The sequence below is a fragment of the Lepidochelys kempii genome, chromosome 17 (genome assembly GCF_965140285.1).
Source record: "Lepidochelys kempii isolate rLepKem1 chromosome 17, rLepKem1.hap1, whole genome shotgun sequence".
Taxonomy (NCBI): Eukaryota; Metazoa; Chordata; order Testudines; family Cheloniidae; genus Lepidochelys; species Lepidochelys kempii.
The window spans coordinates 16,046,219-16,061,808 of NC_136396.1; the positions used below are offsets into that span (position 1 = coordinate 16,046,219).

At 44.6% G+C, this 15,590-nt stretch overlaps 1 protein-coding gene across 2 annotated transcripts in view; it reads left to right on the top strand.

Moving 5' to 3' along the window:
* Nucleotides 1-15,590, top strand: part of CASTOR2 (cytosolic arginine sensor for mTORC1 subunit 2) — a 172,378-nt gene that overhangs the window by 126,408 nt on the left and 30,380 nt on the right. For both annotated transcript variants that reach the window (XM_073315833.2, XM_073315844.2), the window contains exons 3-4: nucleotides 14,761-14,954; nucleotides 15,436-15,568. In XM_073315833.2, the coding sequence (XP_073171934.1) occupies nucleotides 14,761-14,954; nucleotides 15,436-15,568 (327 nt within the window). The remainder of the gene's footprint in view (nucleotides 1-14,760; nucleotides 14,955-15,435; nucleotides 15,569-15,590) is intronic.

Here is a 15,590-nt window from a genome sequence, read left to right on the forward strand (position 1 = left end):
AAATAGTTGGAAGGAAATGAAACTTCTGTTGAAATGCAGCGACAGTGTTTCATTGCCACTGGTCTGGGTACAAGCAGACAAACTGATCTTGGCTCATAGCTTTTTCTTCAAAACACACGTATCATTATAAGTAAAAGGGGAGAGAGGAGTGCCAGGGTTCTCAGCCAGGGTACATAGAGGTCTTCCAGGGGGTACATCAACTCATCGAGATATTTGCCTACTTTACAGTAGGCTACATAAGAAGCAGTAGCAAAGTCAATACACATTAAAATTTCATACAGATATGACTTGTTTATACTGCTCAATATACTATACACTGAAATGTAAGTATGATGTTTATATTCCAGTTGATTTATTTGAGAACTGTATGGTAAAAATGAGAAAGTCAGCAAGTTTTCAGTAATAGTGCGCTGAGCCACTTTTGTATTTTTTATGTCTGATTTTGTAAGTAAGTAGTTTTTAAGTGAGGAGAAACTTGGGGGTACACAAGACCAATCAGATTCCTGAAAGGGGTACAGTAGTCTGGGAAGGTTGAGAGCCACTGATCTAGTGGTTTATGATTTATATTTCTGTAGCACCTGGGAATCCCAGCACACACGAGGACCCTCTTGTGGTAGATGCTGTACAAGCACAGAACAGAGCCATACTAAGTAACCTTTCTCTGCCTCCCTTTATGATGACCTCACATGAGAGTCATGAAGTTTAATCATGGTTTGTGCAGAATGTTGGTGGAAAAAAGCCACTCCCTCATCTCGCTTGCTGCGATGCCTTCAGAAAACTCACCAATGGTTTTGCAGTTGGCGTGCTGTGACTGTAACTCATCCTGCTGACCAGTTTTGTCTCATTGCTACCTTGTGCTTCCTAGGCTGTTTGTCACAAGCCTGTTGTCTCTTGCCTTATATTTGGATTGGAAGCTCTGTGGGGGCAGGGGCTGTCTTTTTGTTCTGTGTTTGTACAGCACCTAGCGCCATAGGGTCCTGGTCCATGGTTGGAGATCCTAGGTGTTACGGTAATACAGATGAATAATGATGATTATAATGAAGGTGACACAGACGTGTGCAGGTTGGTGATATTGGTCATGTACAAAGCTTTAGGGTCTGAGCGTAGCCATATGTGGGAGGATGCTAAACGTTGTGTCCTATGGAAAAAAGATGTGTGAGCTCACTTGGGCCATTTGAGGTTTGGACTCAGCACATGGAGCCTGAGCTTTTAGTGTTTGAGCTAAAGGACTAGTTCCACTAGATCCATGGGTAACTGAGTGAAATTTAGGGTCCTGTTCTCCCCTGTATATTGTATATTGTAACTGTAACAAGGATGTCAGCCTAGATGATCTAATGGTTCCTTCTGGCCTTAATGTATGTCTTAGCAGCTACAGTAGATTTCTCTCCTCTTATGTGGCCTTGGTACTAGAGTGGCACAAAGACCTGTCCTTTCCTAGCGTGGGCTACGCATGCAGGAGTTTGGCCGTCCTGCGTATTTGCCAGGCTGTGTAGTTTTGGTGTGTGTGTGTGTGACACAGTCCCGTGGTAAGACTGCTATATGAAGATGCATTAATTCCCTAATTTCAAGTAGTCTGGGTCACCTCTGCTCGCAGGTGCTGGGAGAGATGGAATTGTGGAGCTCAGCAATTAGGGATAAACAAAGATGTAATTGGTGAGGTTCCACTCTCCATCAGGAGATCCAAACAGTGGCTTTTAAACTCCTTCCTGAGATTGAAAATGGGGGCGTTTGGGAGGTGGGGGAAGATGGAAAGGAGGAGCTATTTGCAGATGGAGGAGAGAATATAACTTGCCTCACATGGCTTGAGACCTTTTTCCAGTGAGGGGAACTCATTCACATTGCAAATGGGCTCTTCCCCCAGGGAAATCCTGGCCTTTCATTAATGAAACTTGGGTATCCAGCTGCACTCCAGCTGTTGATTCCAGGAGGCTCAGGAGCCATTTATTCTGGTGGTATTTTGAAGAGTTAGAGTGGAGGGGGGGGACTGATTGAATTTCTGCAGCAGCTACTGTTTTTCTGCCTTCAAGGAGACGGGAAGGGCATGGAGACCCTCACCTTAATGGAGGTATAGTCCTGTATTGGTTGAGTGTGGCTCAGCTCATCTCATGGCTGTGCCAGCACAGACAGCTGTTCAGAAGCTACAGGGATGGGAGGTATCAGGAAAAATATAAAGAAGAGTTGTAATTTAGAAGTGTACTTGGTCAGATGGTTCGTCTGACTTCCCCTTCATCGACTGAGTTCTCTGCTACAAACCCTTTTCTGGGTTAGCTTGTGTGCTTCTGCTCTTCATAACTGCCAGGGTGTCCTACCAGGGGAAAGGTGATCTCTTAAGTAACCAGGGCCCCCAAACCTTTACGGTTTTACAGGCCAAACCCAGCCATTTAAAGTTCTCTGGGAAATCAGTTGTCAGGCAGTCCGGATCATGGAGCATCGGTATGTTGCACTCCCTATGCGAGATCCATGCAGTTCGTACTAGCTGCAATTTCTAAAATGGTTTAAAGGTTCATCTCCATGGGGAGCATGCTGTAGGAATCTGACCCGAGGTGACACAGGCCAAGATTTTCTAGCAGTAAGGGCCTGCCCCTGCTAGAAAATAGCAAATTGTTAAAATCACTCTTAGCAGCCCCCGGTATGTAGATGTACAGAAGCAGCTGGGGATCCAGCAAGAGATTCGGGTTGCCTTGCTGCGTAATGAATGGTGGGCAGACATTCCCAGTCAAGGATGTGGATTGTTGTCTCCTCCATTTCTTCTGGGTTGTTTTTACTGTTATAAGCAATATCTCTGTCTCCTCTGGATTAAGACAGCCAGCTCTCTCTCAGCCATGTCCCATTCTCCATTAGACACCAGGAAAGTCATGCCACTGCACATTGTAAGAGATGGAAACCTAGAACTGGGCATCCTCATTATACTGAAGGATATCCACATTTCAGACCAGGTCTGCTCGCTAGTAGCCCCCTGTGCACACTGAACAGGAAGGGCAGCATCAGAATTTTATGGACCCCCTACACAAGAGAGCCCTCCATCAACTGCCCAATGCTATCGTCAGGGATCTCCCAGGAAGAAAAGAAAAGAGCAGTTCCATTATTATTGATTATTTTGGTATTACAGTCCAATCACAGACCTGACCCCATTATTCTAGGCATTGTACAAACACAGAACAAAAAGATCACCCCTTCTCCGAGGAGCTTACGGTCTAAGCAGAAATCCATGGGCTGCTGCTTACGTCCCTCAGTAGTCAATAATATTGAGAGGAGGTGAAAGAACCCGATCTTCCTCCATTGCTGTAAAGAGGTCATCATCCAGTGGAGCTGCTGCTTGACAATGTGAAAGGTTATTTATAAAAGTTGATATTGGCCAATAACAGTTAGTTCTTCTTCGAGTGCTTGCTCATGTCCGTTCCAAGTAGGTGTGTGCGCACCGCATGCTGTCGTCAGAAGGTTTTTCCCCTAGCAGTACTTGCTGGGTTGGCTGTGGAGTCCCCTGGAGTCACGCCTTCTTGGCGGTGTATATAGGTCCCTGCCGACCCGCCACCTCTTCAGTTCCTTCTTACCGCCTGTGACGGTCGTTGGAGCTGCTGTTTCTCTCCCTTGCTACAGCAAGTGATCCCCTAGTGGATTTTTCCTATTTGAACCTGTAAATAGTTTTTACTTAATTGGTTAGTGTTTCAGTATTTTATAGTTAGTTAGATACATTTCTGTTGCCGTTTTCCCCCACCACGATCTGTTCCTCCCGGGGACCAGGGCATGCCTTCATCTCAAGGCTTCAAACCATGTGGTTCCTGCCAGAAGCCTATGCCCAGGGGAGACCCTCACGACTCCTGCTTAAAGTGCTTCGGAGAAGCCCACCAGACTGACAAGTGTAAAATCTGTAGAGGCTTCTGACCAAGAAGGAGAGGGACTTTAGGTTAAAACTTCTCCTCATGGAGTCAGCTCTCTGTCCCCAGCCGGCACAGCCCATGTCAGGCCCAAAGCCCAGCACTTCAGTGCAGTGCACACTGGCCTCAGTAAGGGAGGCTGCGGCGCCAACAAAGGACTCGGGGTCTAGAGACCCGCGGCATCGCCACTCTCCGGCACTGAAGACGAGCTCTGCGGCTCCCTGGCACTGCTCTCGCTCTCCGGTGCTGCATAAGAAGCAGAAGAGAGCCGAGAGGGGGCATTCGCCCACAGTTAGAGCAGTGGAGTCCGAATGTGCCCATGGAGTGTGTCCTGTGCCGGGACACCCAGCCCCTGCTCCAGCAAAACTGGCACCCTTGACTCTGGCCTAGCAGGGAAGTCTGTCGAGTCCGCTCCTGTTGGACTCCCCTGCGCAGGAGAGCCAGATGGGGGAGCTGGGTCTTCCATCCACCCCGGACACATTTGTGGCCTTTGGATCCTGTAGCAGCAGCATCCAGGTTAAAAAGCGGCCCCTGTATAGTTCCTTTATTTGGGATAGGGTTTTCAGTTTGTTTTGTTAGTTTGTTTTTCATACCTCTGAAAGAGCTGGAGAGTTTATAGTGGGTAAAAGTTGTTGGTGGTTCTCTCCAGTCCCAGCGACGTGCCAGACACATTGGTTCGCTGGAACCAGTCCAAATTCCTGTTGGCGCCTTTAATTGGGAAACAGGGACTGGGATGAACAGGAGACTCCAGAGCTGTAAATAGGTCAAGTGGCCACATGGCACCATCTCTGCTCTCTACGAATGCACCCAAGGACGTGGCGTTGACCAGAGAGAGCCATTTTAAGAAGCTTTTCCTCCCCCTGCCCACCAAGCCTAAATATATTGCCACCTCTGCTTCCACTAATCAAACCATTAGTAAAAACTTTCCGCGGAGGAGTCTGTGTTTTCACCAGGCTGCCTGCCATGCATCCACTTAAACTGAGAGGACCTCTGCTGGAAAGGAGGAAATCGGCTGGAAAATGGAAGCTGGATAAACCAAAGAGAAGCAGACTGCAGCACTGTTGGTGCAGAGAGAAGCTGTGCTCCTCCTAGAGGTGCTGAGATGAAATGTCTTACACCACACACAAAAATGTTGTGTACTAGAAATAGTCCAGGGAATGACTGCCGCCTCCTGTTTTGTAACACTTCCAGCGCCTCAAACAGTCATACCCAGGAAGCTGGGACTGCTCCTGACCTTACACTTCCTACTGGCAGAGGGTGGAATAAGTAAGCAAACACGAAGTACACTGGAGCGTATTGTTCTAGCTTCCCAGGGAAAATGTATTCTAGTTCTTTACCCGGTCCTTTTATCATTACCTCTCTAGATATCTCTGGTTAACTGCAGCTTCTGTATTAGTGATCGTATTGTACATTATGTTTGGTAGAGTTCATCAGAAAATAGAAAGTATTTTCCTGGAATAAATGTTCCGTTTTATTTTCAAAATGCGGTTTAGTTGTTTCGAAAACCAAAAATTTGTACAGGAAAATGCCAAATTGCTTGTGCGGCCATTGAAACTTCAGCAAGTCACATTGTGCCCAATACAGTGTCTTCTAGCAACTCTCTAAGCTGCTGGTGGTTTTTGTTAACCGACTTGATAATGCCGGTTATGAGCCACTTCTCTCTGTTTGGCATCACGGCCGAGTGAAATGTTCTGATTGATCAAAGTGCCTTGGACTTAGCTTTCTTAGTCTCCTAGTTTTTATGAAATAAAGGTTGGACTACCGAGTTTCTGATTCACTCAAGGGAAGGGTGTAAACTCCCACATTTGTGAATAATCGCTCTTGCAGTCAGATGAAGTTAGTAACTTGGGCTCATGGTGTGAAATTCTCGTGTGTGTAATCTGTAGATCCACATGAATGGTATGAAATGCAAACCTGTTATTAGACGGAATGTTGTTTGAATCAGACTGTCACTAAATCATGAGACTATTAAACTGGATATAGTTATTGGCTTTAATGTAGCCCCTCAAATAGCTTTTTCGGACGAGTTAATCCTTGGTGTAAGAGAGCCTGAAACAGCATTTGGGGATCTTCAGACAAATTTCACTTGAAAAATGTGCTGAATGCACCACAGACCACTAAAAATACAGACGTGGTTGTTCCTTATTGTCACAGGCCAAGACGTGAGTGGTCAGGCCTAGTGGCAGTCAGTCAGAGCCAGAGTCAGGAACCAGGAGGAGGCCTGGGACAGAGTGAAGGCAGGGCTGGAGCACGGCTGGAGACGAGGCAGATGCCAGAGAGACTGCAGCTGCAGATGGGTGCGCTGAACAGCTGCGGGCTGAGTGCTACTGCTGGGCTTAAAAGCAGTCCTGGCAATGCTGCTTAGCCAATTAGGGGTTTCAGCTGTGGTTAGCTAGCTGATCCCAGGTCTAGCTGCAGGCTGCCATTCCTGACACTGATTATATGTATTATGGTAGCACCTAGGAGCCACAGGAATGGACCCGGACTGCATTGTGTTATGCCCTGCGCAAGCACAGTTCCAAGAAACGGCCCCTGCCCCAAGGAACTTAGGAAGGGAGGTGGCTGGTCATTTCTCACTTGTGTTTTTCCTTCATTTAAAGGTAACAAATCTTTCCACCTCTTACGGGCTGACAGTCATGTGTTTATTACACTCCATCTTCTCCATCTCTGATGCAAAGTTATAGAACTTTCCTTCCTGGTCTCATTATAACAACCAAAACCCACATCTCCCAAGGAAAACATTAGGAGAGTGAAGCGCATATTTTAGGTGCGGCTGGTGGTACCGCCTATTAGAAAGGTTGCCAGACGTTTCCCATTGTAAGACCCTGTTTCGGTTGCTTACAACTTTGTCAGACCTGTACAGTCAGGGCTGAAATTTTCCATGCTAGACGTTTGAACTAGGGGTGGGGGTAAAATTTCAGTCAAAATGGTTCAGCCATTTCTGAGAACAGGCTAAGGGAAAAATATGTTGTTTTCCCCATGTTAAAAAATTCTAGCAACCATTGAAAAACAAACCATCCAACCCTCTGGTGCCCCCACGTTCAGGAGAAGGAGTGGCCTTTACATCAGGAATGTGGCATTTCCTAACTTTTGAGTGTTTGACTTTGCAATCTTAATAATGTTCTTTTTAACATATCTATGTGTGTGTGTTCAAGTGTGCAATAATATCTAAATATGTTGAGAATTAAGATTTCACTGCTTGTTGGGGAAGGGCGGAGTTGGAATGAAAATTTCAATTTTCTGTGCTACTTTAAAAAGAAAAAAGAAAAGGACTGTTAGTCTCTAAGGTACCACAAGTACTCCTTTTCTTTTTGCGAATACAGACTAACACAGCTGCTACTCTGAAACCTTTAAAAAGAAAGTATTTAAAGCACAGTGGCACTCATTTGAAGTTGTTATGGTGTTAAGGGGTGTGGTGCCAGGAATAAAAGTGGAAGATGTAAAGAGATAGGGGAGTGTCTGTGTCCTTCAGTGCACAAACACATATTATATAAAACTGAAATGTACATTCCACCAGGACCCCTGAAAAACCTATAGTCTCATTTGCAAACAGCGCTGGTTCTAACACGTGCTTTCTCTCTAAGTAATGCTTTAAAAATTCCTGATGAGCCACTGGGTGAGATAACCACTGACCTGCCAAGTGTAGCCTGTGTATGACTATATGCCTTTATGGTCCCGTTTGTGAAACTGGAGTGCCCACCGCTGTGCAGAAATGTGATTCCTAGGACTGTCTTGCTTGAACAGCAAAAGGGGCCTTTCACACCATTACTTTCATGGCTCGCACTCGAGATGCCATCTCCTAGAATTGATGGTGATGCATGCTGTCTTGACTGTTGCCATTAGAAGAGAAGCGAGAGTGACAGATGACCAAATAGCCAGAATTAATTTTTGTGGTTAGCTTTAATGGAAAAAAATTGCAGAACCTGCCAGGTTGTGTAAGAATTGATGCATAGCAGTGGAATACAGAAATCTTTTCCAAGAACAAGGCACTGATGAAATCAGAATTAGAGCAGGACTGACAGGGGATAAGGAGATTTTTAGTTGATCAAAGTCGTTGAGGGTTTTTTGTTTTCCTTCTTCTTTCCTTCATGCACTGACACGTTCATTCTTTGGATATAATCATTTTGTTTTCTAGCCCTAGACCAAATTAAGTCCTTTTATCCATTTGAGCTATTGTGTTTGGGTAAAAAGAAAAGGAGTACTAGTGGCACCTTAGAGACTAACCAATTTATTTGAGTATAAGCTTTCGTGAGCTACAACTCACTCCATCAGATGCATAGTCACTCACTGGAGGAGCTAAATATGGCACTCAACTCAAACTGAAGCCAGGAACTTTTCTGCCTAGCAACCAATTTGCATCACGTTGGTGCCTGGTGCCAACTGTGTTCGTGTATAGTTTGTCTGGCAAGTAAAATGTCTTTGGTGACCAATTATTAAGCTAGAGGCAAGTGGACATTAAAAATAAAGACTGGAGGAGAGCTTTGCATCCCCCAAAAGGTTACTGTGTGAACTGTAAAATCCTTGAGGTACTTAATCCTCTGTTAGAAATTTCACAGCTGCCTCTGTGGGATCCCTGTGAGGAAACTGGCCGATAGGATGATTTTGCTTTTCTTTCCCTGCTTTTCTCTCTGTGCTACACTACATCATCCAGGAATAGCAGTTTCCTGAATGGTAAAGGCTAGCTCAGATTCCCAGCTGTGAACGTCCTTCTATGTACAGTATAGAAGCATTTCTTCACTTCCCTTGCCCCGTAAAACCTTTTGCATCCCTTTTCTGGCAGGGGGAGAAGAAAGCTGCTTCATTTCCTAGGTCAAAGTAGTAATTGTTTTTTTCCCTCCTGTTGTGCATTCTTCCCAATTGTACCACGTTGCAACATCCAGCAACCTAACAGGCCTTTCTCAATATAGGTCTTATCCAACACCCATTGAAGCCAATGGAAAGACTGCTGGGTGCTGAATCAGGCCTTAGAACCAAAGATAATCCCTCACTTCATTATGAGCCAGGATTTAAAACTGCAGAAGGATGAAAATCTTTTTTTTTTTAAAGAGCCATTTTATTGACATCTTCAAAAAAAAATTGTGCTTTCAATTAAAATCCATGGGCGTGGTCCACATTTTGTGTCTTGCAATTATTAAAGCTTTTCTTAAAGCTCCAGCTACAGGAGTTACAACGTTGCATGAGAATCTCAGCATTCGTGGTTTAAAAAGTAGGTTTCTAGCCCTTCTAATTGCAGAGGGAAGCTTGAAAACATGGTGCAATGGTGCCCTAAAGGCTCAAAAAACAGAAGGCATTTAAAAAGGACACAAAATTTGTTTTAAAAAACTGATGATTTTGGAGGGCCAGACTCATGATTTTTGAAGTTTTAGAGTCAGCAGTACTGCAAATACACATTCATCCATAGAATGAGGAATCAGTTGAGCAGTCATTTACTATTGGGTAATATCATATAACATATGCAGTTCATCGCTGTAATAAAAAGTATTCATACACTGAATTAAGATTGGACTCTCCCTGCTTCTGCTTATGAGATGAGCCAATGTATTAACCAAATAAACAATTTATAAAATAAACAAAGCATCTGTGCTTCTCTCCCTTCATCAGTACAAATCTGTCACACGTGTACATTTTCATCAGTAACTAAACATGAGTCCTTAAATGGGTATCTAATTGAAGAAAGATTGAAACCAATGTCGTATAAAACAGCCCACAATTTACCCTTTCTAACAAAGGGAACGTTTTCCTATGTGGCTGTACCCAAAACAGCACTCATCCAATTTTCTGTGTAAGTAGATGATATGCACAAAACTAGTTATTTTCCAACGACACTGTGGGCCCTTAATTGTAACCCTTTTGTAGAATGTTTGGAACAATGTACATCTTAAAGATAGGAAGAAAAATGGATGCATTATTATATTGTTCCACTTTCTAATTATATTTTGTATGTGTACTGTGGCTTTGCTGGAGGGACAGTAGTGTACAGGTGTTTTCCAAACATTAAGTAAGCCTTGCACTTTCTCTTCGGGGTTGGCAACAATTTATTATGCCTATTTTCCATGATGGGGGGCTGGGAATTAAAGTACAGAAAGATTGACTTGGTCACAAAGGCCAAGGTCACAAAGGAACTCCATGACAGTGTTAGGAAGAACTTTGGTGTCTGTGTCATGAACTGCAATAACTTATTTCCTGCCAATGAATTCTCTAAAGTAATTGTCATGGTTGTCTGAAGTTGTCCCAAACATATTTCAGAAGAGTATCATTCCATCTATGAATAAGTGCTACAAGAAGAATTAATTTTCACTCATGCTTCTGTGCCAGTCCATCAAAGTTGGTGGTAAATTATTCATTTTTTGTCTCTGTGTGGCCAACCTCTGGTGTTCCTATAGCATCCTGCTGAGGGGAAATCAGGTATTCTGTATTGAATCTGTCTGTACTCAGTGGCAGTTGCAGATTTCAGAAGATCTGGTGAGCGTTAGAGTAAAGAGACATAGGAGTCTGTTATACCAGAACAAAACATAGCTCCATCTAGTCCTATATCCTGACCACAACAGTGGGCCATAACTGGTGCTTCAAAGGGAGGTGGAAACTGGTGCTGAGTGTTCTGCTGAATGACCATGTGGGTGGTGAGTTCTTGAAAGCATATTATTTTCCACACCAGTTCACTTAACATGAATGAAAGTGATGACGTGAACCCTTTGGCTCATCCACGCGTGCCAACAGTGGGTTAGACAGTGAGGTTTGTTTAATGGGAACATGGGCCGCTGAACTGAAAGACTGCACCTTTCCCAGAAAGCGTGCCCTTTCCTGCAAACCATTACACTACACAAACCTCCTCACACAATTCAAACCAGATCTGAACCTTATTGGGAGCTTCATTTAAAAAACATCCACCCACTCCCAAACTTTTCTAAAAATTACTGATAATTGTCACATTCCTTACTCATCCTTGTTCCGGTTGGTAATGGTAAGGTCATTGTTTTGATTAGAAGTGGGAACCATGGGACATCTGGTCGGAGCAAGGGAAATATGATTATGAAATTTCCATGCCAGTTCTGCGAACTTGGAGGTAGCATCTGAATTCCTAGGTGTTTTTCCTGTCTGCGCTTGCCAGGCATTCACTAGTGAGATGATGGTGCTCAGCTCTATGCAAAGCTTTGCAGGTCACCATTTGGGGTTTCTCCGTTCTTGTTCCTGTGCGGGGAGAGGCATTTGTAGGTATGGTTGGTTGCTGACTTTCCACTGGTGGTGAAACACCAGCACTGCTTACTTTCCTTTTCATTTCTTAGACTCAATGAGGCAGAATAAGCTATGTTAATGTTGCATTTGATATTTCCAGCACTCTTTGGACCTCACACATTTTACAGTTCTTTGGGCAAGGCACTTCTCCTGTCTCCCCTTCCCCCCTGCCGTCCCGTCCCCACCCCGGGTCTTATTTGATGCTATTTAGAAGACATTGTCAAGCCTCCCATCCGTTTGTTTCATTCAAACTGGGGTTGCACTTTTACCTCTGGCTGCCTATTGGAAACAGTGTCCAGCAGTGGTAATTTAGTCACTTTCCATACTCATTTTTTAAATGTTAATTCAATTACAAGATGCAGGTTACCTGGGCAAAGAAAATGACTATAAGGCATGCTTCACAGGGTTTGTTAAACCCAATTAAACTAACATAATAAACACTTCACAGTCATTACAAACATAAATGGCAATTGGGCCTTTTTCACCCTTGAGGAAAAGGTTGTTGGGGGATAAAACGATGGGTCTTCCCCACTGCAGCTCTCTGGTTCACCTTCCCTGGCTACTTGCAATATGCTTTTCAGATTCATTTCACAGAACTCAAAGCTCTCCAATCCACAGAGCTTAGGGCCAAAAGGGACCACCAGATTCTCTAGTGTGATCCCCTGTATATCACAGACCACAAGCGCCACTCAGCACCTGCACGTTAAACCCAGCAACTGAAATTAGACCAACGTGTTACAGCCTCAGGGATCCCAGTCCCAGAGCATGTGTCTGGCCTGGCTCAGCTCTGTCCCAGCAAGCCTCTGAGCCGGTCAGTGCGAGATGCGTGGCATGGTTGCTTTTTGGACCAAGTGTTTGCATAGTACTGGAGACTTTGGGAAAGAGGTGATTTTTCCATGGCTTAGTGAGATCCAGGGGGACGATGCTGCTTTAATGGCTTGGTGATGTCGGAGCAGAGCTGTGAATATGCATGACATGCAGGTGGCCTTAGTGTGAGCTTGTCTGCTTTGCGCTGCCAAGAGGTAAATACATGTCCTAGAAGGAGCGCTTTGTATCTGGAGAGAGGAGCTGGGTTGGGAATAGAGGAAGAAAATGCATCAGGGGCTTATTCAATCAGCCTGGGTAATTTTGGGACCTGGTTTCTACCTGTCTATTGATGTAGTGTTGGGGTTTGTTTTGCTCTGCTCTGTGATGCAACGTGCTGTCGGATCAGAAAACAAGCTTGGATACATGGCTGAAATAATTTCCCATATGCGGCTGGTGCTGGGGTCTCAAAGGTGATTGATATGCCAACTTATCTAGCTTCCCTGGTGCCTAGTTTCGAGGCTGTGCAGCCAGCCTTAAAGTCTGCTATCTCAGTAATTGGCCTATGAAGCTAAATAGCAAAACACAAGAGCAGAGCTCTCTGTGCCCTGTTTGTCCTTTCTTTGTTCAGGCTTGTTTTTTATGCTGCATACAATTGTGGCTGTTCATGGAAGCGAAGTTAACACAGTATGTGTCGATCAGCTAGTAAAGATTTGCGAAGTTCTCCCTTTCTTCTCACGGTGGTACTGTGTGTTAATTGTATTACAAAAAGAAAAGGAGTACTTGTGGCACCTTAGAGACTAACAAATTTATTTGAGCATAAGCTTTCGTGAGCTACAGCTCACTTCATCGGATGCATTCAGTGGCCGTTTTGTGCTAGGCGTGGTGCAAACACACAGTAAGAAACAGGCCCTGCCCCAAAAGCACATACAATCTGAAAAGAAAAGATGGACACTCAGTGGGATGGGATACCAAGGCATGGGGTGAAGGGACTTTCCAAGGTCACACTGCAAGGTCAGTAGCAGAGCTAGGAATAGTAGCGTTCCAGCCCTGTGCCCATATCCACTAGACAGTGCTGCCTCTCTCACGAGCGATTTGTCTTTGGAAGGTATCCAAATGAAATCCATGTTTCTGCATTTTGCCAAGGACACCATAAGAAGCCTGTGAGCCTTCCCTGCTACTGTTTCTAAAAATCCTGCCATTCACAGATCTGAAAATGTTGGCCAGCTGGGACTATGTCTGCTGGCCCTCTTATTTGTCGGCCATTGACAACAAAATAAATGCTTCTAAGAATTTCAAAGTAGCCTGAGAGATTTAATTGCTCAGTTCCCATTGAAATGAAGGGGAATGGAGTGTCCAAATCCCATAGGCATCTTTGAAAATCCTGCCTTCTACTTACGCATTCTGTATGGCTCTAGAGAACATGCGTGTATGCCTGTTGCTGTATCCTCTTCTCTTCATTTGCTTCACTCACATGTTACATCTTGTCTTAAATGAATACTGTAAGCTCTGTGGGGTAGGGCCTGTCTTTTACTTCATGTCTGTATGGCGCCTCGCACAGTAGGGCACTTGCTTCTTTTGGGGCATCTGGGTTCTGTTGTGATGCAAATAATCTGAATCCCACATACAAACACAACTCAGCTTTGGGTCCAGGTCTGAATGTTGCAGGTGCCCCTTTTATGCCTCTGACTGCTTGAACTGAAATCCTCAATCTGAGCATTCCAGGTCTGCGGAGAAGTTCAGAACTCAGTTGCTGAATGTTTCCTAGTCTGCTGAACTATTAAAGGATTCTGAAAATGAATGAATAAAAAAAAACCCTATTAATGGAAAAACATCACCATGAATTAAAAAACACTATTAAAGAATTTTTTAAAATGTAAAATCAGCAGACGAGAGGTAAATAAAAAGGAATAAATAGGAGAGTTCTGTGTCTGTCTTAGGTACTTATATGGCATCCATTACTGTAGTATCCGAGTGCCTCACAATCTTTAATGTATTTATCCTCACACCAACCCTATGAGGTAGGAGAGTGGTTTTCGGCTTGTGGTCTGTGGACCCCTGGGGTCTGCAGACTATGTCTAAGATTTCCAAAGAGGTCCACATCTCTGTTCAAAATATTTTTAGGGGTCTGCAAATGAAAAAAGGTTGAAAACCACTGAGGTAGGGAAATGCAATTACCCCCATTTTACAGGTGATAATAATACCTGGTTCTTATGTAGCCCTTTTCATCAGTAGATCTCAGAGCACTTTACAAAGGAGGTCACTCTCATTATATCCCCATTTTACAGATTGAGAAATGGGGCACAGGCAAGTGAAGTAACTTGGCCAGGTCACCCATTAGGCCAATGGCAGAGCTGGGAGTAGAACCCAGGTCTCCTGAGTCCCACTCTAGTGCTTTATCCACTAGGCTACACTGAGGTAGGAAAAAAAGCTAACTCACCTGCCCAAGAACACACAGGAAGTCTGCGATAGAACAGAGAGTTGGACCCAGATCTCCTAGTTTCTGGACTAGTATCCAAACCACTGGATCATCCTTCCCCTCTAGTTAGGGGTAGTTATGTATAGAAAGAACTCTAGATGGCTGCAGAAAAACAAGGGAAAGAGAAATTACCTGGAAGAGATCAGAGAGAGAACCCAGTAATATTATAGGGAATTGATGCCACTTTTTATGCTGTCGCATCAGTGCTGCATCCCACCAATGCTCTAGCATATGTCTTAGACTCGTAATAAACTTTCTCCACATCATTCCACATGGATTCAGAAATGGAAATGGATCTGGTGGTCACATAGTGACCTAGGTTTCTCTGGCGCTGAAATTTATGTCTGTTTTCTCTCCATCTCTTTTCAGAGCTCCCTTCATCAGAACACTTGAGTGTGGCAGATGCTACGTGGCTGGCTCTCAATGTGGTTTCAGGCAGAGGCAGCTTCTCCAGCTCCCAGCCCATCGGGGTGACCAAGATTGCCAAGTCAGTAATAGCGCCGCTGGCTGACCAAAACATTTCTGTATTCATGCTGTCCACCTATCAGACGGACTTCATCCTGGTAAGACCAAATAAGATGGCCAGGGCTGCTTGTGATTCCGTGTTCCCTAGCAGAATTTGCTGGAGTGGGGGCAGAGGAGAGGTTCCAACTACACCATTTTAAAAAAGAAAAAGGCAGGGGGGTGGGTAGCAAGCATTAAATACTTGAAGTAATGCTGCACTGGGGGTTCACCACTTTATTGCTGGCAACGTCCTTGGACACTTACAACCTGATGTGAATGCCACTGAAGTCGATAGGAATCTTTCTGTTGATTCCAGAATCAGGCCCACCGATAGTTGGACTGAGGCCACCAAATTCATTAACCCAACACCCGCTGGATTGCGACAACCTCCAGGCCTTGTTGTTCCAAGCGTGTGTTGTGTATATGTTTTCCCTATGGCTCAGCAATGCATAAGGACACCTGTGATCTGATCCATTGTCCAATTCAGACAGTGGGGAAGTGGGTGCATCGTCACACGCCCATCTCTGTCACTGTCCTCAGATACGTGAGCGGGACCTGCCCTTCGTGATGCATACGCTGGCTGCTGAGTTCACCATCCTCAGGGTCGTGAATGGGGAGACGGTGGCTGCTGACGACTTCGGGATAACGAATGGGTTTGTCAAGCCAAAATTGGGTAAGGACCTGCATGGGCCCTG